General features: G+C 37.0%; 1 protein-coding gene across 1 annotated transcript in view; it reads left to right on the forward strand.

Annotated features, from left to right (window-relative positions):
• Positions 1-668: 668 nt before the first annotated feature.
• LOC103764920 (protein fantom) overlaps positions 669-27,699 on the forward strand; it is a 32,805-nt gene continuing 5,774 nt past the window's right edge. The window contains exons 1-18 of the mRNA XM_029963770.1: positions 669-1,290; positions 2,110-2,254; positions 4,973-5,271; positions 7,282-7,381; positions 8,446-8,589; positions 10,160-10,265; positions 11,524-11,670; positions 12,924-12,997; positions 14,872-15,011; positions 16,713-16,819; positions 17,014-17,064; positions 17,923-18,102; positions 18,748-18,865; positions 19,839-20,291; positions 21,547-21,674; positions 22,589-22,672; positions 25,045-25,216; positions 26,322-26,446. Coding sequence (XP_029819630.1) covers positions 1,206-1,290; positions 2,110-2,254; positions 4,973-5,271; positions 7,282-7,381; positions 8,446-8,589; positions 10,160-10,265; positions 11,524-11,670; positions 12,924-12,997; positions 14,872-15,011; positions 16,713-16,819; positions 17,014-17,064; positions 17,923-18,102; positions 18,748-18,865; positions 19,839-20,291; positions 21,547-21,674; positions 22,589-22,672; positions 25,045-25,216; positions 26,322-26,446 — 2,658 coding nt within the window. The 5' untranslated portion in view covers positions 669-1,205. The remainder of the gene's footprint in view (positions 1,291-2,109; positions 2,255-4,972; positions 5,272-7,281; positions 7,382-8,445; positions 8,590-10,159; positions 10,266-11,523; positions 11,671-12,923; positions 12,998-14,871; positions 15,012-16,712; positions 16,820-17,013; positions 17,065-17,922; positions 18,103-18,747; positions 18,866-19,838; positions 20,292-21,546; positions 21,675-22,588; positions 22,673-25,044; positions 25,217-26,321; positions 26,447-27,699) is intronic.

A 27,699-nucleotide genomic window follows, 5' to 3' on the forward strand; every position in this document is an offset into this window, starting at 1 on the left:
TCCAGGTTTTTATAAACAGTCAAAGCTGGAAATAATACTAAATTTTAGTGAAAAGAATTGAAAGAAAGACTGACTGGTTGGAAACTAAACTTCCATTAATAACCTTTTTGTTCCTTTTGGACAAAGCCATAAGGACACCTGTTCATGACAGAAGACTTTACTAGTAGAAGGAAGGCATTGCTCTAGCAGCAGCTTTGATTATGATAAAATTAACAGATATTTCATGGAATGTCTGTGTAGCTTCTATCCTCTGGTGCAGGTCTTTAGTAACATCACTGTTCATTTCCCAACACATTCCTAGATATTTTTCAGTTCACCAGGGATTTGTATCACCTCAGGAGTGTAACAATAGTGGGAGGAAAAGGCCGTGCAAAGGACTTTATGTTTCTCCTTTTCTTGCTGTTTCAGCATTACTTGAATCTCTGGCCAGCAGCTAATTTTGTGCACTGGAAGACAAGAAAGAAACAGCAGTGGTTAACAAGTTTCTTCATATATTACTCTGAAACAAATGTAGTACTTTCTCACATTAATACTTTCCTAATCTCACTTTGGCATGTAACTAAACTTTCTGCTGCCTCAAGAAAGAAATGTCTTGGTATTTATGAGAGTCATTCATAGGAGTGTCTCTGTCTTAAAAAGTAATTTCTCTTATGACAATGATTGCAAGAAGATTAAGAGAATGGCAGGCATGGAAATGAGTCCATAACCTCCAGTACCTTGGTTTCAGAGTCCCACTGAAAATGTGGAAGATGGCATTAGTCACCTACCAGTTGATGCCTTAAGCTTTGACCTGTCTTAAAATGAATAAATAGTTAAAAAAACCCCTCCAAACCCCAAACAAAAACCCAAAAATCTCCACAGGTTCCCCTCCCCCATCTATTTGGAAATATGGCCTTAGCCCAGAGATTTCTGAAGACAACAATTATAATTCTGCATTTACAGTGGGAGCTGTTGTGTAACAAAAAAGCTGTGTTTTGTCCATGGATAAAAGTTAGCATAAAGTGAAACTTAAAATTCAGATTGTCCCCTGAGCAATCCAGTTGAGACGGGAGCATTTCCAGTCACGGGTGAGTTTGTTATTTCTGTGCCTCTGCCATGACTTTTGTCACTGTTTTACATGATGTGTTGTGGTTCACTCTGGTCTCCCAGTTTCAGTTGCAGCTGGAGAATCATTTCAGTTGGAGTGTGTTCCTGGTGGATAAGCCATGCCTGTGTCAGCTGATGAACCTGGGGGGGACCCAGCTGGGAGAGAGCCAGGTCAAACTCCAGCTGGAACTGAGGGACCACAAGGTTGGTACCAGATGCTGCTTATTGCACTTACAGACGTGGATCAGTGGCTTTGGTTTCTTTCTAAAGATGCTTTTGATGTTCCCACTTGCAAAATTAAGTTCAAATACCATTCAAAATCTCAGTTAAATTTTGAAAGGTGCTGTGACCTATTCTATGTTTAAGTTGGTTGTTGTAAGAGAGGACCTGCTGTGAGATGCTAAAGCCTGGAAGACTCCTTGAGCTGTAACATTCCTCCTTCCAAAAGGCAAGAGAACTTTTTTGCTGAATTAAGGTCAAGGCCAGATCCATTTAAAAAAATTGGAACCAAAAGTACCACACAATTCTTATATATTACTCAGCTGCTGTTAGAATAGAACTACGGGACTTACTTTCAGAATTAAGAGTTAACCCTTTCAAGCTTCAAGAGACTATGTTGACTTTGAAACAGATTTGAAAGCATCCTCATTGTAATGCTAATTTTATTTTTTCAGTAGTAGGTTTGATCGTACTTTGTTGCTTGCTAAATTGTTACCTTTGCCTGGTCTAGTAGATAATGTTTTAAAATTTTTTGGCTTGGGTTTTTGGGGGGTTTTTTTGTTTAGTTTGCTGCATCATTTGAACTCTTTTTTTTTTTTTTAGTCTTTAAGAGGAAGGAAAAAGGAAGTGATTAACGTGCCAATAAATCTGAAAAAATTCTCAGACCGATGGCAGTGTAAAATATCAAATGACTTGAAAACTTTCATGAATTTTTTTTTCCCAGCATTTCAAAGTGAGGTAGGCTTTGAATTACGTGCTGTTGATTGTGTTGAGGGTAATTTGAGGTTGCCTTGGTTTGGGCAGAAGCACCGACTGCACAGAACGTGAAAGCTCGACAGGCCGTGTCGCGGATCAGCCGCGAGGAGCTGGAGGACAGATTCCTTCGGATCAGCGACGACCACCTCCTGCTCAAACAGCATGCAAACAGACAGGAGGAGAAAATTAAAAGGTAGGGGGGTTAGGATTTTTATTTTAAACTTTTTTTTGCCCCTCAAAACATTATCAGCGTGTTGAAAGTCCCGCTGGTTTCTCTCGGAGCGCTTTCTAACGCCGTGGTAAAAATCACGCCTTGGAATCCATTTCTGTGTTGGTTCCTGGTTGTCTCTGGGTGTGTGAGATGCTTTTTGCAGTGAACCCTGTTAGATCTCCATGTACAGAGGTACACTGCTACCTGCTACTTTGGAGCTGGCACTTTGGGTTCCCAGCTGTGCTGGCAAAGTACAAATGTAACAGGTGTTCTGGGAATTGAAGAAGAGGCTACAGAAGCCTAATGATTTATCAAGGGTTTTATTCTAGAATCAAAACGACCTATACAGAGAGATGCTGCCCCTTTTTTTGTCTCTGTCTGTTTTTTGAAGAAGCTGACTAGCATCCAGCCTTTTATCATTGAATTAGCACCAAAATATTTTTATAATCAGCTCTCCTTTATTCAGCATAATAGATAACTCCAATGAAGAAGTCCCAGGGAGCATGGGGAGCCCAGTACCCAGTGTGCCCAAACATATACAAACAACCTTAGGCTGATTACTGACCTTAGTGTGCCAAGATCTGTGTGTTAATCCAGCTGATCTGGACTCTGCAGAACTGTTTGTGGTATTAGTGTGTTGCAGGAGGGCTGATTACTCCCAAACCACTTTTCCTGTGTGTTCCCATTGTGCTAATTGCTAATCAAGTCTTGCTGCATGTGATCAGGCTTCTCACCAGAAGCCAACAAATTCATCAAAGGGCAGCTGAAAATATTGCCTCTGTACATGAGACTGTTTCATACTTTGTTAAAGTCCAGAATATTCTTCCCTTATGGCTCAGTGTTCAGTGAGCCAGGATCCAGTAGACCAGCAGGACATAATTTCCATCTTTTCTGTTAGACTGTTGTCAGATATAAGGTGATAGAGCAAATTAATTGTTTCCTTACAAATGGCTGTTCCTCTGTTTCTGTGCACAGCAACATGGGACATACCACTCCATATCCACTTAGGTAAAATTACACATAATGTCCAAATTGGTAGAGCAAGGCACAGAAAATAAAAAATAGAGAGTGTTTGTCTAGACTCCCAGAGAAAAATCTAAAGCTAAATCTAAAGCTGAATTTCTTCCTTAGCTTCCCTCATGGCAAAACCCTTGTAACTAGAAGTTTGGAATGAATTTCTAGTAGAATTACCCTGAAAAAAACCAAATAAACAAAAAACCTGCTTACAGGCAAGTAACATTCTGTGACATCCTATTACAGATGTGTTTGGTTTAATTTTGTTCTTTCAGGTAGAAGCTTCTGTCCACAAGTATCCAAAAATCTAACAAGCCCCTTTAGACAAATTAAGTGTCTCCTTATTTTCAGTTTTCTTTCTGGGCTTTCAAAAATAGATTCCCTGTAAACTGGATACAGGTCTGGATGATATGTGGCCAGTTTTGTAAAGTCTTGAACTTGTCTGTCTCATCAAAGCCACCCTTCTCCTTTTGTCCTTTTAAAGATAGATGGCAACCATACCCTCTGTATCTGATTGTATTTTTCAGCTCACTGTTCCTTCTCTGAAGCACATTGGTCATATTTACCCAGAATAAAATTGAGTATGGTAATGGCAACTATTAAGTCTCTTTTTACAGAGTACCTTAAATATCTCCATTTATGTATTTTAGCCACTTTAGAAATGAAATATATAATTAAATCCTAAAATACTGGAAATTATATCTCATTGGAATGTTGCATATTATTATCATTCTTTCAATAGTTGAATGTTTTGTGGAATTGTAGCTTTTATAGTTTGCCCCATCACATCCAAAGTCTGTAACTTCACTTAACAGCATGCAGAGGTTCTAATAGAAGATCATGTGTTAAAATTAAGCAGCCTGTGGGGCAAATATGCTTCCTTCCTTTACTAACCTTCAATCAGAAGCCTTAGGAAACTGTTATTTGTCAGCTGTAGTGGGTTGACCTTTGCCTGATGCCAGGTGCCCACCAAGCCACTGTCACTGCCCTTCCCAGCCAGACAGGGGAGAGAGAATAAGATGGAAAACTACTTGTGGGTTGAGATGAGGCACTTTACTAAAGCCAAAGCCAAAGTTTGTGCACCCCCAAGCCAAGAGGAAAATAACAAGGTTTATTCTCCCCTTCCCACCTGCAGCCATGTCCGGCCCCTTCCCGGGGAGCAGGAATTCAGCACACAGTGGTTGCTCCAGAGGGCAAACACTGCAAAAAACAAATGAGCCCCTTCCTCCTCCTCTCCTTAGCTTTTCTATCTGAGCTGATGTTCCATGGTCTGCAATATCCCTTTGGTCACTTCGGGTCAGCTGGCCTGCTTGTGTCCCCTGCCAGAATCTTGCCCTCGATTGGCGGGGGAGGAATGTGCCAGTGCTGGTGCTGTGCCAGCCCTGCTCATAGGAGCCAAAACACTGGGGTGTTACCAACACCTTTCTAGCTCCCAGTGCCAAGCACAGCACTGTGAGGGCTGCTCTGGGGAACTGAACTGCAGCTCAGCTGTAAAGCACATTGCTGCACAGTGGGTTCAGTTACCTTCAGAGAGTTCTGCACAGGCAGTAAGTTATACCAAAACCTGGCTTTATTATCCAGGTTCTATGGTGAAGCCTTCACAGTGACCACGTTTCTTTCAACAGAATACTTTTTATGCTGCGTTTTCACGTTCCTTTTCCTGTTTTTTGGACTGTTTCCCCCCAGAATGACCACCAAGTTAATGCGGCTTGTTAACGACAAAAGAAAAGCCGAGCAGGCAGGGGGTGGGCCCAGGAGGCTGGGCCAGGCCCTGGAGCTGGAGGAGATGATGGAGCATCTGCAAGAGAGAGTTCGTGAGCTGGAGAAACAGAACGAGAACCTGCGCAACAAACTCATCTCCACCAAGCAGCAGCTGCAGATCCAGGGCCACAGGGCCTGTCCCTACAGCCACGTCCAGGCCCGCGTCAACTCCGGGCTCAGGAAAGGCACCGAGGCTTCTGGCACGCCCGAGCACGCCAAGAGAGGTACCTGCCACATGTGTCACAAACAGGGAGCCCACAGGGTGCTCCTCAGTCTGAACCTCACAACATCTGCAGTGCAGGTCAGAAAATCCGCTGAGCAATTATCCAAAAATAAAAAAAACCGCCTGGAAAAATTCGGGAAGGTTTAGCTCTGTGAGGTGTGAGGAGACAGGACAAAGAAAGAAATATGTCTTGCTGTGTCTGCTTTGTGTTTGGCTGATTTAAAAATACCATGGAAAGCTCAGCCAAAAGTCCTCGTCAGGTATGGATTTTCAGTAAATACTCTCTGGTTTCTCATTACTTTCTTTATTGAGTGCAAGAAATACCTTGATTTGAACAAAAGTAAATAAAAACACATATAGTCTAGGCATATATACAGGCACATATATATGTATATCACAATTACCAGTACCTTAAAAATACTTTCTTTGTTGAGTGCAAGAAATACCTTGATTTGAACAAAAATACAAATATATATAGTCTAGGCATATATACAGGCACATATATATGTATATCACAATTACCAGTACCTTAAAAATAATACTTTCTTTATTGAGTGCAAGAAATACCTTGATTTGAACAAAAGTAAATAAAAATATATATAGTCTAGGCATATATACAGGCACATATATATGTATATCACAATTACCAGTACCTTAAAAATAATACTTTCTTTGTTGAGTGCAAGAAATACCTTGATTTGAACAAAAGTAAATAAAAATATATATAGTCTAGGCATATATACAGGCACATATATATGTATATCACAATTACCAGTACCTTAAAAATAATACTTTCTTTATTGAGTGCAAGAAATACCTTGATTTGAACAAAAGTAAATAAAAATATATGTAGTCTAGGCATATATACAGGCACATATATATGTATATCACAATTACCAGTACCTTAAAAATAATACTTTCTTTGTTGAGTGCAAGAAATACCTTGATTTGAACAAAAGTAAATAAAAATATATGTAGTCTAGGCATATATACAGGCACATATATATGTATATCACAATTACCAGTACCTTAAAAATACTTTCTTTGTTGAGTGCAAGAAATACCTTGATTTGAACAAAAATAAAAATATATATAGTCTAGGCATATATACAGGCACATATATATGTATATCACAATTACCAGTACCTTAAAAATAATACTTTCTTTATTGAGTACAAGAAATACCTTGATTTGAACAAAAGTAAATAAAAATATATATAGTCTAGGCATATATACAGGCACATATATATGTATATCACAATTACCAGTACCTTAAAAATAATACTTAGAGACCAAAATTCAAATTAGATCAAGTTAACACAAATGCAAAGTAGGTAATTTTTTTCAGGTGTTTGGGGAACTGATGGTCTCATTGTACCTTCAATCTAAATGAGTCCATTTTGGGGACTGAGGGATGGCCTTAATGCTGTGTTTGAAATGGTCCCACCTCAAAACTTTATTTCTTCTTGCTGGAAAAAGAGAAGTAGAAAAATTTGGAGAAACCATTGCTTTTGCAAATCTTCCTTAATTGGTTTCTGACTTTTCTTCTTCACTAGGGGCTTAGGATTCTTCTAAAGAACACAAGAAAATTATTTGCACTGCTACTAAAAATGGCCCTTTAGTTGCCTGTCTGGGTGAATGACTCTTGTGATTTTGCAAAGAAAATGCTGACAAAACCCAATCACAATTCCATGTTCCTGTTTAATAATATTGATATTGTTCTTCTGAGAAGACACCATCTCTGCTTTCTGACTTTGAAAGTAAAATCTTCTAAAAAGACCTCTCAGGACATGTTTTTAACACTTAACACTATGCTGTATCACCCACAGTTCAAATTTTACAGCAGCTGTGTTCTAGATACTCTGTTTCTTTCCATGTGAATTTGATGTAAAAATACTTTTTATGGCATCTACAATAGAAGCTGCAAGTGTTTGTACTGTATAGAGGTTGCTGGTTTGTTAAATGCTTTTTCATGCAACGTGACAAAAATGTATCTTTTCTTTGTTTTCAGGAATGAGACTTCAGAATTTAGAAGTGAGATCATCTGACCTTGTGCTCCCAAAATATGGACAGAGTCTGCTTGAGGATTCAAGGGCTGAAATAAGGAATTTGTATGATTTTCATATTATTTGTTTTTTGTCACTATTATTCTTAAAACTTATGGTTTTCTTGAAGAGGAAAAAAAATACATCTTTTCAGAAGTTTTCACTTCAGAAAATAAACTGAAGTGGTTGGATCTGATAACAATAACAATGCAGAAATGTTTTCTGATAAGGAACATGGAGGATTGGTTTGTAATCCAACTGCACCTTTTAACTGAAAGTAAACCCTTATAACATCCCTGATACAGAGTTTACATGAGCAGATAGGTGTTATATAGGCTGGAGAAAAGGTAGTTAACATCTAATTTAAAGATACTGGGGTCTGACTAGAACATTTTTCTTCTCTAAAGTATGGGTTTTGAAATCTGGTTTTCCAAAAGCTATTTTAGCATGTTTCTTTATTTTCATAATGATTTAGCTAAATTGGATTTAAGACATCATCTGTAAATGCTAGATTTTCAATAAATGGGCAAGCTAAGCATAGAAATATATGAATTAATGTGCAGTCATATATTTTGTGCTCAGAGTTGTGTAAACACAAAGATTTACTGGGATCACAGGAAATCATTGCACAGAAATGTTTTCATCAATTATTTTTTAAATTGCATTTACTGCATAAACCCCACTGTTTAAGACACATCTTTTGTGGGTTTTTTTGGTGTAAATTTACCTATCTCAGAATAAAAGCTTAAAAATTACTTTAACTGCTCCATCCATGGAAGATCTGATAATCTTTTGATAGCTAGTCCTGGTGGTTTGCTTTTCAGAAAACACTTGGTACTGATAGATCAGAGGGAAGATAATTCTAATATAGAGTAGAAGACACCATGGACAGTGTTTTCAGCCAGGTTCTGCTAAGCATTGTTCAGTCCACATAAACATTTATTTTGAGAGTTTGTGTTGTGTTTTCATAGTAATTTAAACTCTCAGGCCTCTGTTGTGATGCCTGTGATTAAGAAATACAAATTTTGCTGAACACTTAAAAGTTTTAGCTCTGCTGAGTATTCATTTGAAGTTTTTCCTTTTCTTAAATACTTCCCTGCTTTTGGAATGTAAGATGTTTGAACTTGCAGGGAGACTGTGATTGACTCCCAAAGGAAACACATCGAGGAACTAGAACATGCCAGAGAGATCCTTGTGAGTCAGCTGAGGAGGAAAGAAAAGGAGATTGAAGACTCTCTCCTGAGGCTGAAAGAGCAAGGCACAGCAAGCCAAAGGTACTGGGAAAACTGGGGAGTTCCATGGTGGAAGCATTGGAAGAGCTATGTCATAATCTTTATACATAGCTGGGGAAATTACTGCTAAATTACTAAATTTCTGTAAAGGAATAGGGGCTTTATCCATTTTTTCCCTTTAGTGAAACTGAGTCTCCAAATAACCATGGAGATAGTTACAGTAAGAAGTTATGATGTGTTTTTCATAAATAAACAAGTTCATAATTACCATGTTAGAGAATTCATTTCCAGCTGATACGGATTCAGCTGAAGTTCAAGTCATAAAGTTTTAATCCTTCACTATTAATTCTTATAAAATTTTAGGTATAAGCTCATATGGGCATTTTAATGTTCACTAATACTCATTAAGAATTTGGAATCTACAAATAGTAGGAAAATATTTGCCCTACTGCTGCTGAAAGCATCAGGATACATTGAACTCTCCAACACTATTTTTTGGTATTAGACAGTGGCACTGCTTTATTCACAGTGCTGAGGGCAGGGGGGGGCTCCAACTAGATGCACACACACATTCAAAACTTCTTCAGTATTTATACATTTTTAGCAAACAAAGAAATTAACATTCATTGGTTCTAGATGATATTATTCTCTTTGCTAATTAGTGTTATATCTTCTAATGGTTATTGTTTTCTTGCTTCTCATGCTCATTAGTCCACATTGTCATCCTCTTTATTATCGTTTTTCCAGGTACTGTCTTTCTTACTTTCTTCTTTCTCTTCTGGTTTCTTCAGCATGTCCTTAGAGGGCTATAAGCTGTGCATTCTTTGTGTCCAATTTTCAGCAATACTTCTCTCCCCCAGGGGTTGTTCATAGCAAAACTTCAAAGTTTCAGTGATTTTTCTGAAGCTGTTCTAACAATAGCAGTCTGTGGAAAAAAACCCACCTTTGCTGTGTGCTGGCTAAAGTGAAAAATTACACTGCTTATATTTAATACATTTTTTTTTAACTTTCTGAAAAAATGAAAGTAATGAAAACAATTATTTTCTCTTCCCATACTCGTGAAAAGGACAGGGTTTAGTTGCACTGGTTTGAAGTAAGGAAAAACACTTAAATATTTTTTAAAACTTGGAATTATTTTAAACATCCTTTCTGTTAAACAGTACATTCTCAAATTAATCTCAGAATTGTAAGAACATGGATATTAAGGGATTTTCATGTAGTTAAGACACACCTACAGGTTGTTTGAGTACCAGCCTTAAGGTGTTCCAGTATAAATTGCTAAGGCTTATTTTCTTAACAGTGTTTGACAGGTGGAAACTGTGAATACAAAGTGGTATTCTACTGGCACCAAATACTTTGGATGGTGGGAAAGAAGTGAATGGAAAACAAATAATCTCTTTAGGTGTAGGATTGTTTTCCTGTCGTGTCCAGTTCTATACAATAAGCAAAGCTGTAGATGTATTGATTGAAGTTGCTGTGTCACCATGCAGTAGAATGTTTCTCTCCCTAAATTCTGTAGGATGGTTTATAGGAGGAGAAATTAATTTGGGTATTACACACGAAATCTTCTTCCATATGTGTTCTCATGGTTCATTTCTTTTTAATTGTGAAGGCTAAACATTCAGGACAACGTGGAGATGATCAAGGTCCGTAAACAGCTGGCTGAGAAAAGCAATGCTCTTTCAGCTATGGAAGGAAAATTCCTCCAGCTTCAGGAGGTAAATGCAGTTTGATCAGTAACACTCCTATACTCTTGTCACATTAACATGCTAAATGGAAAAACAGATTATCAACAATTCCTGACAATACTGAGTACATGAAAGTGAACCACATATTACATTGCACTCAAGCAAATGAAGTAGAGATTTTTAGTCTTAATTTCTCTTTTTCAGAAGGGTCTTAGTGATTTTATCTGCAAAGTCATCCCAAGCAGATTATGAAGAGTGACCTGGGTTGCCATTAGAGATTCCTGATCATTTAAAGAGAGAGCTTTGACTTAAATGTACCAATTTACAAAAAGAGGTACCAGACCCCTCTCACTTTATCAATCTTTGGTAAAGTTGGGGAGGTTTGGCTCTTTTGTTCTCACATTAGGGTTTAGCTTCCGTTCATATGTTTGGGGAAATTATTTTAAAGTGGAAAATCATGTATTGCCTGAATGCCTCTTAATTTCAAATTTATAATAATTTGGAGGGAGGGATCTTCCTTCTGTTCCAGGAACGTTCTCATCTTCCTTGGCAAACATTATCTTTAAGAGAGAGAGGAAGAAATGTGGAGAGATATGAGAAGAATGTAAAAACATGATTTTTAGGGTGTCATTTTTGAAATTATTTAAATACAGTTCACAGATACAGAACAGAGTAAGAGGAGCCCTGAAGAAAGACTTAAAAATTTATGAGTAATAGACTTCATTAACTCTCTGAAATAAGATTGACTGCTAATATTATTTATTCTCTATGACATTTTTCTTACTGAGAAATGAGATATAAAAGGCTGAAGATGAAGTTAGTGATTGCATTTTCATGGTTTTCTTTTTCTTTTCCAGTCTATTCAGGCTGCATATGAACATAAATAATTTGTACAGGGTTCATACTCAGCTTCTCCATTTTGTAGGAATATATATGGAAAAAATGAAGTTAACTTCTTTCTGTCTAGAATCATTAATCTGTACTCACATATATATTTGGCATAAGGTCTCAATCATTTTATTAATCAGGAGGTGAGCCTTTGGACTGTTTTGTCTCAAATCATAATTTTAATGTGATTTACATTGAAATTTTTAATGAATGAGGATTTATTTAAGGATTGTGGAATGTAGGCAGTATAATATTAACTAATATTCTGCAAATAGAGGCTCTGTCAGCATTAAAATTGGTTAAATGTGCCTTACTATAATCCATTGAAGTAAACGAAAAGGTAAAGGAAATTAAAAGTCCTTTATTTATTTTTATCCTGTATATTCCTTCCTTCTCATAGAACCTAAAGAATTTGAGGACCAACCACGATGCTTTATTAGCCAAAGGTGATGAACTGAATGCACAACTTAAAGAGGAAAGGTTAAAGTGCTTCCATCTTCAAAAAGAGTTGCAATCAGTAACTATTTCAAACAGGAGGACAGAAGAGGTGAGATTGTGTTCAAGAGATCTTGAACCTGCCTTAGGTAGTACATATAGATAAGGGAAAAGTTAATGATGGGGTACTTTTTAATTTCAGAAATGTGAATAGACCATTCAAGCACATTTAGAAGATTGACCTCATTATATATGTACTTTTATCCCATTAAAATCAAAAACAGTGGCTGCTGCTTGCATTTTATGGAATTGTGAGCAACACCTGATCCCTCTGCCACATAATCACTGCACCAGTGTCTGGACAGTATTTGAGGTTAAACCACAGGATTTTGTGTCAGTTCTGATACTGAACAAGTGTGTTGTTAACTGAAAAATAATCATACTTGATTTCTTGAAAATGTATTGCCACTTTATTAGTATTCTTTTGACCTGATTTAATTACAGTGGTAATTAAATGTGGTATTACGTCTGATTTAGCAGTTCAAATCAGTCACTTCTGTTACTTTGTCTAGAGGCTCTCAGAAAGCAGTGTCATCACTAACAGGCATCCAGATTTAGGGCTAAAAATCAGGTGCTCTATTCCTCATTCTCTTCAATATATGAAGAGTAAGAGTCTACAAGCTTACTTGTTCTTTCTTACGTTTTGTAGCAACTTAAATTTAATTTCACATATTTTAAATGTATTTTACGTGAACCAAGTTTACCAGGATTATCTTATAGATATTTCCTCCAAACCTTTAAACTATTGTAATGCATGTAGGTGTCTTCCCTGGTTAAGGTGTCTCAGCTTTAAAATCATATCCTGCTTTAGTGAGTATTTTAAAAGCAAGGATGTGTTGTTTCTATAATGGCAGTAAAAAATATTAATTATACAAAAGTCATACAGTAGCTAATACTAATAGTCACTTACTGAAATGGCAACTTAAAAAAGTAAGGCTATAGATTTTTATGTTATTTTACATAAGAGAGAATGCAATTAGATACTGTTCCACTGCAACAGTCTCAGCTGCACAGAAACAACAGGAAAAGACTGTTGAGGCCAAATTTAAATCCCTGTGGTGTTACTTTGAAGCTTCTGAGAGACTGATGTGGCCCCTGAGGTTGGCTCCACTGGTTAGAACAGAGTGCTAAGAGTTGGGCTTGGTGCTTCTTGCAGGGCCCTTCCAGCTCAGAATATTCTGTGATTCTGATTCTGTGGAAAAAGAACAAATAACAGCCTGACAATGCATACAAATTATTAACTATTTGTCTTCACACCTTCACTGTAATTCCCTTTTGTGCTGAAATGATCCTTCTCCATAATAGTTACAGGAAAGAATAAATTATCTAGAAAAAGAGAATGAACTCTTGAAGGAAAACTATGATAAGCTGCATAATAGGTAAGTTCTGGGTTTTGTAGATAAAAAACTAGATTCCTGTCCTGTTGAATGGGTCTTCATACACTGGGCTGGAATGTGCATCTGCATGTTGAGTGTGCACATGTGGAAATATTGTGATAAACAAAGTCTTGAGTTTCTGTAAGGTTTTGAATAGTAGTTTATTATCTGGTAAAAGCAAGCAGCCAGCTGGGTGACAGAGATGGGACCAGCTTCCCAAATCTGCACCCCTGCTACAGGGTACATTTAGTATTTATCTGAGCTACTTCATGCATATTAATTCTATCATAGACATATCCATTCTACAGGTTTTTGCTAAGTATTTAATATAAATACAATATATTTATATTGTGTGTAGATATATATATTAAAAAATATATAATTTATATCATTTATATTATATATATATATTTAATATAAATAAAGCTAAAGGGTTATCTCTACAACCAGTCATAATTCATGCATTCTTGGACAAACAGGCACCTAAAGATTTAAAGTTCTACTCTATTTTATTCTTAGCATAGCAAGGAGGTTTTAGGCCTCTTGACCTTGTAAGGATGTGTTTTATTTCTTTATGGGGGTGTAATTAAGTTTTACAATCCATTTTATTTTGCTGTAATCACCCATTTGTTTCACGAATCACAGTTTTTTATTTATCACAGTATGTTCATGCTCCAGTTTCTCATCTCAGGAGGTGTTTGGAACCCCCTGTGGGGCTCTGGCTGTGTTTCATCTCTGCTGTTGGAACGGGCCAACTTTTCCTAATGCTCTCCAAGTAGTAGGTTACTGCTTTGAAAAAATGTAATTAAAAACAACTGAGGCTCACTTTGTTTTGAACATAAACACAAGAAGTTCTTTATTATTTCTAATAATTTTCTTTAGAGTTATTATTGAAAGAATCCATCTAGGTAGACATATATTCCATTAGGGTTGTTTTGGCCTTTGGGATTGTTCCTTTTTAATTTTGGTTTGGTTGTTGTTTTTTTTTAACAAAGGGGTGTTTGAACTTTTTGTATGTTCTTCCAGCCCTTCTCAGTGAACTTACAGAAAGTCTGATATTTGAGAGCTTCTCCAATGTTTATTTTTGAGAGGTGATTAGTTGGTTTTGGTAATAGCTACCATTTCACTGCTATTGGTAAAGAAGTCATTCTAGTCCATTGCCACAGGCATATTAAAATGACCTTCAAATAAACCTTTATTGTAAAACTATGTGATTTTTTTTTTTACACTTAAAGAGGATTAGAAAATAAGACACATGTCCTAGAGCTAAGAATTGCCTCAGAAAGCAGGTAAAATGCTTGAAGTCTTTTCTCCTATCGAAATTATTTCTCCTCTAAAAGTGTTTGACTTGTCAGTGTGATGTCTGTCAAAAAATATCAATGACTAAACACAATGTGAGTGATAGCAAATTTTGTTTATAGTATTCTTACAATATTTGTTACACTTCTTGCACTGTCTGTGATGAAATTAAAAGTTAAGGCAGTAAAAAAACTGAGTACAAATAACACATTTTTTTACTTATAACAGTTGTATAATCACAATATTTAGTTTTTTTATAGAGGTAGTTGATGAGTTGTCTCTCACCTGAGTTAATTGTGGATTTCTCCAAAGTTTGATCACGTTATAAATATTTCTGATGATCATTTTTTTTCTCCTCTATCATTATGGAGAAAAATTACTCTTACTACAAATCAACTTACAGTCTTTTTGTTCTCTATAAATCACGGTGAGATAAGAAGATGTTTAACTGGATGAATTTAAATGTGTTTCTGCTATAACACAGTCATCTACAATATTGCTTTTCTTTTCCATGGAATGACCTGCCTTTTCACATACTCCCATTTCAGTGTTGACTCCTGTCCCCTGTGTTTCCTCAGTGTCTTCAGCCTGCCCTACGACCAGCAGTGGAAATCCAAGGAGCAGCAGCTGAAACTGCAGATTGCCAAACTAGAGACAGCTATCAAGTCTGATTTAGCAGACAAAAATGAGATCCTTGACAAGATTAAAGTAGAAAGAGGTATGTTTCTGAAAAATACATTATTTTCTCAAGACATGAGACTGGAGTTGAGGTTTTCTGCCCAGAAAAGGGTAGTTTCTGTTGGTGGTGTTTTCAAAGCTGCCTTTTAAGTGTACATTTGCTCAATATGAGTATGTTATGACTATTTATTAAATACAAAAATTGACCCAATGCATATTATGTGCTGAATGAGGCTCATATAATTTCAGCTGTATTCATTCTGCATTTGTTTGGTTAATAATTACTCTTTATTCAGTGTTTCTTACAGAAAAGAGGCTTATCTGACAGTCTCTCTCAAGTTATAAACCACTCTTCTGTTTACTGTACAAAGTTACATGAAGCCTATATTGGCCCCTGGTGATGTTTAATTGTCTTTTAATTTTATTAATTCAGAATTTTTTAATATTTTCAGTATATACTAATTTTTATTTACAGCTTTGTACATTTACAATAACACAGTTTTCTTATAATCTACTGAACAGATTATTTCATATGTGTTTTTCCCATGCTGTAGGATAAGTTCTGGTGAATATTTTTAAGAGCTTGCAATCTTTTCTTTTTTTTATCTCAACACTGTGATATCCTGTAGCAATATAAGGTTTACAAAAGAAGAGCACAGGCAGGAATTGAAAATATTTAATTTAGAGTTGATTCTTCAAATGTGTATTTTTAAAAGGTGCCTCTCCAGATTCTCAACAGGCTGTTCACAATTTTGAAGTTAGTGTAAGTGTGAATGAATATTAAAAATGTGTACAAAAACTGGAGTTCATGTTAGAAAAAGAGTGGACTGAGCTTGTTGCTGTTACCAGAAAATCCATGGTGAGACAGAATTGCTTGAGGAGGGATATCTTGTCTCATCCTTGGAAAAAGTGCCAGTCCAGATATCAGTTTATATTACAGGGAAAAGAAACATAATCAACATAAGGGGCCATTTCTCTCTGGGGGGGATCTCCAAACAGATACAGATCTTTCAGGTTTGTTAGTTGGGAGGATCTGGAAGCCTCAATTGCTGTCTTCTCTGTCCATTCACAAGGCTTATTTTAACTGTTCTCTTGTTTGGTTTAGCCCTTAGTGTTTCTAATTACATTTTCTTCTCAACTGCACAAATGCATTGCATTTTCCTCAATAACTGTATAGAATTAAAACCTTACTGTGGTGACTGTGTGTCTGAATTAAAAGTGACTCTTGTGAAGAATCCTCACACGTGTCAGGCTACTGAGGACAAGAGCAATGGCATTACACATGATTCATTTTTAGTAAAGATGTCAATATATCAACACTGGAAAATTAAAACAAGCCTTGGAACATTTCAAGACCCTTGAGACCAGCATCTCAGCCTCCTGTTTCCAGATGAATTCAAATTCATTCAGATTGACAAAGGATTTTATATCCTCTCTGTTCCCCTCTTCCCTTCCTCCCCCAGAACAGAAAGCTGTACTTAGTCAGGCCTTACCTCTCAATTTAGAAATAGAAAAAGTGTAGATTTTTGACACTGTAGGTTCCCTTTTTTTAGTCCTTACATGTATGAGATGTATCAAAGAGGAATAGCTTTCTGTCCCTGTCTGTGTGGTTGTTAACTCCAAAGTGTGGTGTTTTAGGATTGGTATTCCCCAATTTATTGTTCCCACCAAACCGTCCAAGCCAGTTTAATTTTTTTAACTATGTTGAATTGAGCTTAATATTTTCTTCTTCCATATTAAGACCAAAAGGAAAAGCTGATGCAAGACAACAAGGACCTGCAGTTATGCTACCTGGAACAAAAGCAACAACTAGATGATCTGAAAAATCAAGTAAAGTCTTTGACCAAGGTGAACTCTATTTCTGTTTAGAATATGAGACAAAAAAACCCTCTATGTTTTATGCATAGCACGAATACTTCCTGAAAATAAAAGAATGCAGAATATAAGTGTTTGTTTATTCATGCTATCAAGCAAAGTGGCATGTCTAGTGAGAATGTATTTCTTTGATTCCCATCTGATGCCATCTTTCCCTTAAGTTTCAGGAAGGTGATGTTGATGTGGCAGAACTCAACGAAGCTCTCTTGCTTATAAAGGTAATTTACAAAGCATAAGCCTATGAGGAACTAGATGATCTGTAGGATCCCTGCCAGTGCAAACCATCTAGGAGTCTATATATTTTGCATTAATTCTATTATTTTAAATCAGATTCACAACCATTTTTCTCAGTTAAATGACTTATCAGGCCATTTTGTTCTTCCTATAGTGTTTGTTAAAAGCAATTTTGTTCACTAATTGTGTAATTTCTGCGAGCAGAGCATAAGCAGGGAAGTTCTAATGTGTGACACAGCAATGCTTAGCAACTTCTCTCTGTTTATTGAAACAGAAAACCAAAAATACTCAGAAAATTTGCAGCAAGTTTCCACTGAGTGACTTACATTTTATTTTCTTGAGGAAGTGTTTGCTGTAAATATAATCTTTTTCTGCAACAGAAATGCAAATGATAATTATATAAGGATAATGAAAAAAAGAAAGAAAAAAACCCACCGAAAAACCCTTGATGAAAATTAAAACCCCAGCATTAATAACAAGTAACGTAGACTTGAGAATAATAATTCAGATTTTATACATTCACTGAGCAGGATTATTAATTATATAAAAGGCAAATATATGAACAAGTTTGTATTTTCATTGGATAGCCAGGAGTGATTGCTTCTGAATAGCTGATGTGCTTTAATTGGTGCTGGTAATGAAAAGATTACATTGCTTAATACAACCCCAACACTTTCTAGTCTACCTTGTTCCTATTTTTGTGTGCTCAGAATTTATAAAGTTCTGCTGGCTGTCTTCTTGTTTTACCACAAGTATATCCCAGTGTTGCATTTAGTCAGGCACAAATAGGTCCAAACCTTTTGCAAAAGTTTGTTCTGGTAATTTTTTTGAACTTGCTCCAGGATCGGAAGCAGCAGAAGAATGGGGACCCTCTGCTTTTGGAAAAACCAGAAGATGAGATCCATAAGGATTCAGAACACTCCATAAGGGAGCTGCAGTTAACACATGCAGAAACAGTGCAAGAACTTGAAAAGACAAGGAATATGTTAATTATGCAGCACAAAATTAGCAAAGATTACCAGGTACTAAACTCTGCTTACAGTGGAAAATAACCTGATAATGGCATTTTAACATTTGTAGCTTTGACACCTGCAATAACTAAGACTTGCAAATTCAGCAAGCACCAAAGCCAGCCTGTGCATGGGGAACTGAACATAAAATTTGGTGGTGTTGAAAGCATTGTTTGAAAAAAACCTGAGGTCCCAATGAATATAATTGTAGTCTTTTAACTCATCCTCATCAGAGCCCTCAAGCTGTGCTTTCTTGGCATTATCTCTGAGCTCTTATCAGCTCCTCACAGGTAAGACAGTAACTGTGCTTATCTGATAAGCTTCCCTTTCTGCTTTCACTCTCTTCTGTTGGATTACTGCACATCATATTTTGACTTCTCATTCGATTACTTTAAGTTTAAATAACAGACTTAATAAAGAAACTGTTAGGAACATTGTCCTGAAAGAACAGCTACTCTGTTTTTCTGAATAATGTGTTTAGATTTTGCTGAAATTAGAACTGATTGCTGCATTGATGTATTAAAAACTGCTGCATTTTTGGGTGCTGTCAATGTTTTTACCTCAAATCTAACTCTGTTTTAATTTGTTGCCAGAAGCATTTGCAATATCAGTGCAGACAAGCCTCAAAAGTCATTTTTACATGAATTTTCTTTTCAGACTGAAGTAGAAACAATGACTAAAAAGCTGGAAAGGATACAGAAAGACTATGAGTTCAAACTGGAACAGGATGCCCACCTTCTTGATATCAGAGCTGCACGGATCAGAAAACTAGAAGGTATCTTTATTGGACTCAGTGATCCTGATGAGTCCTCTCCAACCCAGCACATTATATGACTCTTCTCTAATTTATTTTTTTTTTATATTTTATCTCTTGTAAATTACTGTTGTAAACCTGTTCTTCACTTGAAACACTTTTCCATTCCTAAAACTGGTAGAAAGGTTAGTTCTTTCATGGAAAATTATCTGTGTACTATTTTATTGACTTCAATGACAGTTACTAATCAAACAAAATCCAACAAAGCAGATTATGCTGCAGCTATTGCTGAATAAGAATAAAATTACCAAACTTCATTTTTTAAAGTAAATCATATGTTTATGGTCAGCCTTTTGTTTTGCACTCCTGTCATTACAGAATCACTTCCTGTTGCTAAAAACCCTGAAGTCATGTTATAATATACTGACATATTATTTCAAATAGTTTTTTAATGACTTCACTGTGTAAAAGGTGCATAAGAAGCCTGAAATAGAAAATCTTGCAACCCCTGATGTTGTAACAGTTCTCATGTTTTGTCTTCCAACCTTCCATGGGAAGGGTTTTGCTGAGAGTTCTACCCACTCAAGATTTAACAGATGTTAAAAGTCAGATGTATTGTTTCTTTCCCTACAAAAACATGCATCTTAAATCTCTGGTACATTTGCATAGTGATACTTATTTTGAACAGTGCATCAAACTTCTGAATTCTTGCTTTTTAACTCCTTTATAACCTGATAATAACTGTTAGGGGCCTGTGTCTATTTTTATGTGTACTGAAGCAGAGCCACTGAGAAATGCTCTTGACTGTTGTCAGTGTTCTCAGTGAGCATTAGATGTATGATTTAAAGTGTGATTTCTTCTTTTTGGTAGTGCCTTTAAGAAAGTAACATTGTTCACAGAATTGAGTTAGGCTTTTATCCTTTCTACTCAGCCATTAATTATATTTGATTTTTAAAAAGACAGTCATATTCTAGCTCTGTTTTATCTGTTGCAGCCCAACTAAGAGATATCATCTATGATGCAAAATCACCTAAGTCCAGACCAGAAATATCACCAGGTGATCCCATGGATGGATTTGTTGAAACTATTCATTTAGAGAAAGGAGAGAACCTTCTTGAAATTCATATCAGCAAAGTGATCTTCTCTCCCGAAGCCATGCAGGCTTTTGGTGACCAGGAACCTGCAACCTTCTGTACTTATGCCTTCTATGACTTTGAGCTTCAGATCAGCCCAGTAGTCCGTGGAGGTGCCCCATGCTTTGACTTCACTTCCCAGTTCCTGGTGCAGGCTGATGACACCTTGTGCCACTACCTCCAGCACAGCAGCGTCCCCCTGGAGCTGCACCGCGCCCAGGGCGTCGAGTACCAAACCCTGGCTGCCTGCCACCTCAGCCTGCAGGGGACCCTGGAGAGCAACAGCAGGATCCACAGCACAGCACATTTAGTTGGTAATGCAAATGGCACAGGGGGTTCTGTTGGATGCCCTGTTGGAAGTGGGAGCCGTGTGCATTTGGGCAAAAATCAAATTGGCGTATTACCAGTTCAAAGGGAGAAAAACCCCAGGTTTCTACAGAAGGCTGCTTTCTGCAGGAGGCTGCTTTCTGCAGGAGGCTGCTTTCTACAGAAGGCTGCTTTCTACAGAAGGCTGCTTTCTACAGAAGGCTGCTTTCTACAGAAGGCTGCTTTCTACAGAAGGCTGCCTTATACAGAAGGCTGCCTTATACAGAAGGCTGCCTTATACAGAAGGCTGCTCTCTACAGAAGGCTGCCTTATACAGAAGGCTGCTTTCTGTGGGATGTGCAGCAGGTTCTGGTGGCTCTACCAGCTGTTGTGGGAAAGCTTGGACAGGTGCAACTTTGCTCATAATGGTAAAAGGGGGGAAAAACCCAAACTGGGAGGGACCCCCACTTCACCCCTATCAAATATCAGGGCTTTCTAGCTGGCCCAAATGCCATCAATATATTCTCTTACTCCTTATCAATAAATAAAGGAAGAAACAGTGTAATTTAAACTGGGAGGACAAAGGTCTTCATGTAATAGTTGTAAAGCATCAAAAAGGTGCAAACTATGGAGATTATAGTTAATTATATTTCATATATTATATGAATAATCTGTGGGGATGTTGGTTTACATTTTGTGCATTATTTTAAAATTGTGCATAATTTAAAAATAATTTTAAGGTATCCTGGACAAGACACTCTTAAGAAGTATTGAATGTTCTGTGCTGCTTGCTTTTACTTTTAAAAATGTCAGATCAGCACATTCAGTGAGCTCTAACTGCCCACTTTTGTAAAGAATCTGGTTTAATAAGCCCTTATAAAGTGATACTTTTGCCAGTAATTTAAATTACATACCACTTTTTGGGACACTTCCAACTGTTGACATACAAAACTGTCCTAAGCTTTATTTGCTTTGAAGAGATTAAAATAATGAACTTGACTTGAACTCACTTTACAGCTTGCACAATAAGTATGGCAGATTACAATATGAAAAAGTCATATTTTGATTTTTGGATCATACATGTGGAGCCAGAGGAGCTGTTGTTTCTGTTTCTAACATGAGCTACAGATCTCTTGTTACAAACACTGTCATAATGCACAGGCACAAGTCAGCTAATCTCTAATTTGTGGGGCTTCCTAGCTTTTTACTAAAGGGCTTTATTTTGGAAATGAAAATTAATGCAATCCCGTATTTATTCCTTAGGAAAACCAGGACATGTTCAAAATTACGGTACCATAGAATACTGGGTCAGGTTACAAGTTCCTATGGATCAAGCCATTATTCCTTACAAACAGACATCCAGTTTTAGGGAACATGAACAACCATCCCAGGTATGTTTGGGTCTCTACTTCATAGAGAGAATTACTTCATGGAGAAGAGAAGCTTCAGGGTGACCTAATTTTCTTTTTCAGTTCCCATAGTTTAATTCAAGTCTTGATGTGTTGAAAGTTAATGGAGTTAAAGATTCTTGAACTGGAAAACAGCAGTTGAATGACAGGTTTTTCATATAAAGAGATCAAGAACCAGTTGAATTATACCTTTCCTGAGGAGGCAAAGTCTTAAATTCAGTTATTTATTTTTACTGAAATTGTCATTAGAACATTTGAAAGTATTATATTTAATTTTTTTAAGCCATGACAGATTTTGTGAACATGTTATTCTAGTACAATATTCATGAATGTTAAACCAACTAGGTGTCAGATCACTAGAATGGGTTGTTCAGAAAAGTCTCTGAGAAAATACTCAGAAATGTTTGAGTATTACGATATTACTTCACTTTGGGTTTTTTATTGGGTTTTTTTACTGGATATTGAAGAGAATTTTGGTGATATAATGCACAGTACAATCAAGTTAAAATAAGAGTCACAGAAAAAGAAGGGACTTCCAAACATAACAGTTGATTAAGAAATAAAAGCTATCAGGTGGAAATGTATTAAACACTAGAGTTTTTAATGGGCTTTTTTTAATCTAAGCTGTTTAAATTACTCTAGGTCTGGAGTAACTTTAATGTTTTATATTATTTCATAATGTAAGTTTATATTCTATGAAAATCTCAATGGGTTCCATGATGCAACCTGAGAAGTGTGTCATGTATGAGTTCTGATAAAGCATCTCATCCATTTAGAATTGAATTTAGTGCCATCAGACTTGGCTTTGAGACACATCAGGGTCTCTCCTCATTTACTGCAATATAAGATGGTTAGACTGTGGCAATAACTGGTCTCATGTGTTTGTTTTGTGACAGAAACCAACCCCCAGACGGAGGCAGCGAGCAGCAGGAGCAGACAGGAGAGTCTCTTTTCTGGATCCCAGTACCAGACAGGGAGCAGTAAGTCCTAATTGTTTTTGTCACACATGTTGAAGCATGAAAGGCTGCTTATGGCTCAGGATGGACAATGTGTAGCTGTGTTCTCAGCAACATGGCCTCAATGCTTGTGACTGCTGCCTGTTCTAGAACAGATGGATTGGTCACATCATCTGACCAGTGGATGTTTAGGATTGTTCGGAGGCAGCGTTGATGGAAGCGTTCCAGGAGTCGCAGGTGGTGGTGGTAGATGACCCCTGATTCAGATCCATATAAGAGAGTAGACAGCACTATGGCTCTGTAAACACTGATCTTGGTGCTTTTCTTCAGGTGTTTATTTCACCAAACTCTATTATGAAGCTCTCTGAAGGCACTCTATGCCTTTGCCAACCTGTTGTCTGTCTCCCCGTCAATCTCACCATCCGAGGAGATGAGGCTGCCTAGGGAATTAAACTGTTGGACTGATTTGAGCTCTGATTGCCAATGGTGATGTGGGGATGATGGGGGACTTCCTGAGGTGCAGGTTGATGGAGAACTTCAGTTTTCTTCAAGCTGACTTCCAGCCCAAAGAGCTCAGCAGCCTCAGCAAGGCAGGATGTTAAACACTGCAGAGCTGCTTCTGTGTGAGCGACGAGGGCGGCGTCATCAGCATAAAGCAGCTCCTGGACAAGATGGTTTAAGGTCTTGGTGTGGGCCTTCAGTCACCTTGGGTTGAAAGGGCTTCCATCAGTGAGGTATCGGATGTAGGTCCCGTCCTGATCCTCGAGGTCTGCCCTGGCCCTTTGGGGCATCCTGCTGGAAAAGATTGTGAATAGGGTTGGTGTGAGAACAGCCTTGTTTCACACCACTGGATATTAGAAAGGGCTCAGAAAGTGTGTTGCCATATCTGACTTGGCCATGCTGATCCTCCTGGGGTGAGATGATCATTTTGAGGAACTTGGGGTGACATCCTTAAACGTTCCAAAATCAGGTTTACCTACAAAGGATAATTGTTCACTGTTTGTTTACCACCTTGCCTGGGCAGCTGCTGTTTCCCATTGTTCCCACCTGTACCATGCAGGAGCTCCTGGTCAGATCAGGGAGAGCCTCCTGGTTCAGCTGATCTGGTCAAGGGACACTTCACTCAGCCAGTTCAGTCAAGGCTTATCAGGACTGTCTGAGGTCACAGAGCAGGCCCCAGGATGATGGAGGGGGGCTGCACCACCAAAATATGTAGCATTTCAAGGAGAAGAAAAGTATTAAATACTGTAATTTGTATTGGTCGAGTTGGTTGTGAAAATAAGTTTTGGCAGATTGGCAAACTGTAGTTTCCCACATTTAATCACTGACTCTTACCTGCCTGTCACTCTTCTACTTTAAAGCTCATCTGGGACTTTGAGAAGAGTCTTCCTCTTACCACATGGGGTGGTGGTGGTCAACTAGAATAACCAAAAAGTGTTCTCTCTGAAGCTTTCATGGACAGAATACAAGTCTGTCACTGAAGGAATTAAAAAGAATGGCTGAACATTGTATAAAACACAGTGGTTATGACACATCCTCTATGCCTAGAAGGAACATAAGAAACATAAAGTCAGTTTTCTGTGACTTGAAAACTTCAAGGATAACCTTTATTTATAGAATAAGGCTCTTACCTGTTTGTATTACTTTGCTTTGTGAGGCTCCAAATGTGCTAGAATAGAAATAACTCTTCAGGTCAAGTTTTGGAAAATCCAGATGTTCTGTGGATAGCTGACAGTTCTCTCATGGGTTCTGAGGGTGGGAGGTTGGATAATAAATAATGCAGAGGTGTCCAGCAAATTTTCATGGAAGATGCCTTGTCTGTAATGCTGATCCACTTATGAGGTAATACTTTATGTAACTGAACTCAAAAAGAAAGAAGTTTACTTCAGAATAAGTTATGCACTTCAGATATTTTACCCTAGATAACATGTTTGTACTGTGTAGCAAGGCTGATTCTTCTTTTTTGTGATATTTGTTTGCTTTTGGAACAGCAAATACTGTATAATTTAAGTTATAAAATTGCTAACTGAATAAGGTGGTGGTGGTGTTCTTTGTGTGTTTTGTTGGGTTTTGACTGAGTCTTGTAGAACTTGTAGGACAAGATGAAATATAAATGAATCTGGAAATCTTAACAGGCTGTATACACACTGACAGGTACAAAATGATTATAATTGTTATGTTTCCACAAATACACATAGTTAGAGAACTGTCTTTCTGCTGTATCAATTATATGTTCCTGCAGCTGCCACCTTCTTTTGTCCTGCATTGCAGAAGCAATACAGTTGTTTAAAGGCTGTGGATAATGAATGTGGGCCACAACTCTTCAAGTTTTGAACTTTAGCAGCTTTTACTATTCAAGGAATGTTATACAGAGTGTAAGTGTATTTTTCCTACAGCGTGTGGTGCAGGAGGTTCAACAGCCATCAGAGGATCAGGGGAAGGAGGTGGCTGAAGGAATTCAGCAGGGAAAAGAAGAGCTCTCCCATCTCTCTGAGCAGCAGTTACCTGAGCAAACAGCAGCTCCTTCTGCAGATGAGACAGAAGTCATTGAAGAACTGGAACCAGAAGGTAGAGAATTCATTGTTGTTGATAAGTAGCTGTATTTTAGAAATTTTGGCTCTTCCCATTTTCATAAGCATTTCTTACTAGCAATGGGAGCTGCCTCATTATGAGGAACTGAGATTCTGGGGTGCTTTACAAGCTGGAGCTGGGTGGTGGATGATCTTCCCAAATGGAAACTGCATTGTAGTTGATTGCAAAAATCTGGTATCTTACCTAGATTCATAAAATATTAAAGGATATTTATATTCTCCCTTAGAAATGGGCTGTTCTAAAGACTGTTTTAATGAATATGCTCCTTTTGTGTGCAGGTAACAGCCAATGCTGGTCTCAGATATCCTTTCAGACAGTGAGAGGAGTGGTATGCCTTATCACATCTGTAACTTAAAGGTGTTAGAGGCAGATTTATTTAAAGATTATATAACCTATAAAGATTTATTTAAGATTATATAATCTATTTAAGATTTTTTTAAAGATTATATAATCCTCTTCCACCTCTGAGCTTAAACTGCTTAGTATTGAAATAAACCAAGTCCACATTACCAAATTAAAAGTAAAAGCACAAGCAAAATGCTAAAATTTAATGTTTAATTGTTTTCAGCTTCTGCATAAGAATTCATAAGAAAGGCTGGAAAAACGTGATGTTGTCTTTATTATAAGTAATTTGCTTCAGAGAAAAAAACCCCCTGAATGCTCTAGAAAATAATCCATCTGCATACAGAATTACTTTGTTATTAAAAAAAAAAGGTGCATTCTTCTTTTACATGTGCATGGTTTTAAAGGAAGTCAGAGGAAATCCACAAATTCAGGCCACATTCTTATATAAAGCTAACAGTTGTTCATACCTCAGTTCATCACAGGACTTATGTCATTCTATTTGCCACCTTTCATCTGGGAAATATTACTATTTTTTTAACAGACCAGGAAAAAAATACAGTTTCTGTGACTCTAAAGGTCATTGATTTGCAGTATTAAATCTTCTGCAATGAAGAGAAGATTTACCTGGCACTTATTCTTTATTTATTAGAAAAGGAAATGTAGTACTATCAGATTTCTCAGCAAGTCTCAGATTGTCTAAAATAAAGGTTTTAGCTACACTGATTTTTTTTTTCAGATCAAGATGATAGACAAGAGGATGATGCTGTTGAATCAATAAAAACTGACAGTGATGACTGTATCATTTCAAGTCCAGTATCCACAAATATTAAACAGCTGAATCAGAGTGTATATGGCAATGTGGTAAGACTAAGAAAAATAGTTCTCTAATGTCCTCTAAGAGTGGCTTTGCTGTATTTAACATCAGTTTTCAGTGAAGTTGTACATGCAGAGTATCCAATCTCTTGACTTCTTCAAACCAGCAATTCAGGACATGAAGTCATAATATACAAACTAGTGACATCTTGCCTTTGTTGGTTAAACCACTCCTTCTTTTGTGCCATCTTTTACTGTTATTGTTGTGTTTATTGCCATTTCCTCAGCAAATTGGGACTCCAGTTTATAATGCCTCCTAATATTCTTTCCTGCACTACCAGAAGAGGGTGTTTGAGAGGGCTTGGTCTCCTCAGGGAGTTTTAGAACATGAAGAACATTTAGAACATGGTCCTTCTTTTACAGGACCAGGGGTGTAATTTTATATCCAGTCAGTTTTAACCAGTTTTAGTGTTCTGCAGTGGGATATCCTAGAGGTAATCTGATTTTTTGAAGTGCTCTTTTCAAGGTTCTGTGACATCTTACAAAGTAACTAGCAACAAGAAACACATATGAGAAATATTGGCCCTTTTCTTTCAGCTGTAAAAGGTACATCTTAAAAGCTGTTACACATCTTCAGCTACACAGATGTGTAGAACTGCTGTCACTCTGTGTTCTTAAGAAAGATACAGAAGGTACTTTTGAAGATTGAATTATTTATATGTAAAACATTAAAAAATTTTCATCTGTAATTTTGAGAACTAAAAGGACTGCTACTTCTCAGTATTAATTCAAACTATAATACAGTTGCTTTGTACTTTTCTAGTCATCCTGTATTTTATTTTATCAAAATTATTTAAGAAATAATGAGAATTTCTGAGAAAATTTTGTGTGTAGATTCATTTCAGGTTCATCTGTTTCTGCCTTTCTCCACTGGTCTGTTCCTCTGGTAACAAAGTGCCTGTTCATGAAGGGTAGATAAAATAATAAAAGCTATAAACTACTAAGGCAACACATTTGATACAAGATGGATATAAAAAGCAGGCATTGGTTTATTTGAATTCTTGAGCTACAGAATATGGCTGTCAAAATTGTTATTGAATTGTTTTTTTTTTTTCAAAGATTAAAAATTACTGTCTTTTATCTTTTAAGATAATTTCCCTTCTGGTAATCAAATACTGTAAATACATTTTGTGATTTTTAGAACTCATTGTGCTGATTATCCTGTAAATCTGCCAAACTGTTTAAGCCATTTAAGATCATACTGGGGGTTTTTTGCATGTTGCAAATTAGACAGTTCATGG

This window comes from Manacus vitellinus, unplaced genomic scaffold (genome assembly GCF_001715985.3).
Source record: "Manacus vitellinus isolate BGI_N305 unplaced genomic scaffold, ASM171598v3 scaffold_62_pilon, whole genome shotgun sequence".
Lineage (NCBI taxonomy): Eukaryota > Metazoa > Chordata > Aves > Passeriformes > Pipridae > Manacus > Manacus vitellinus.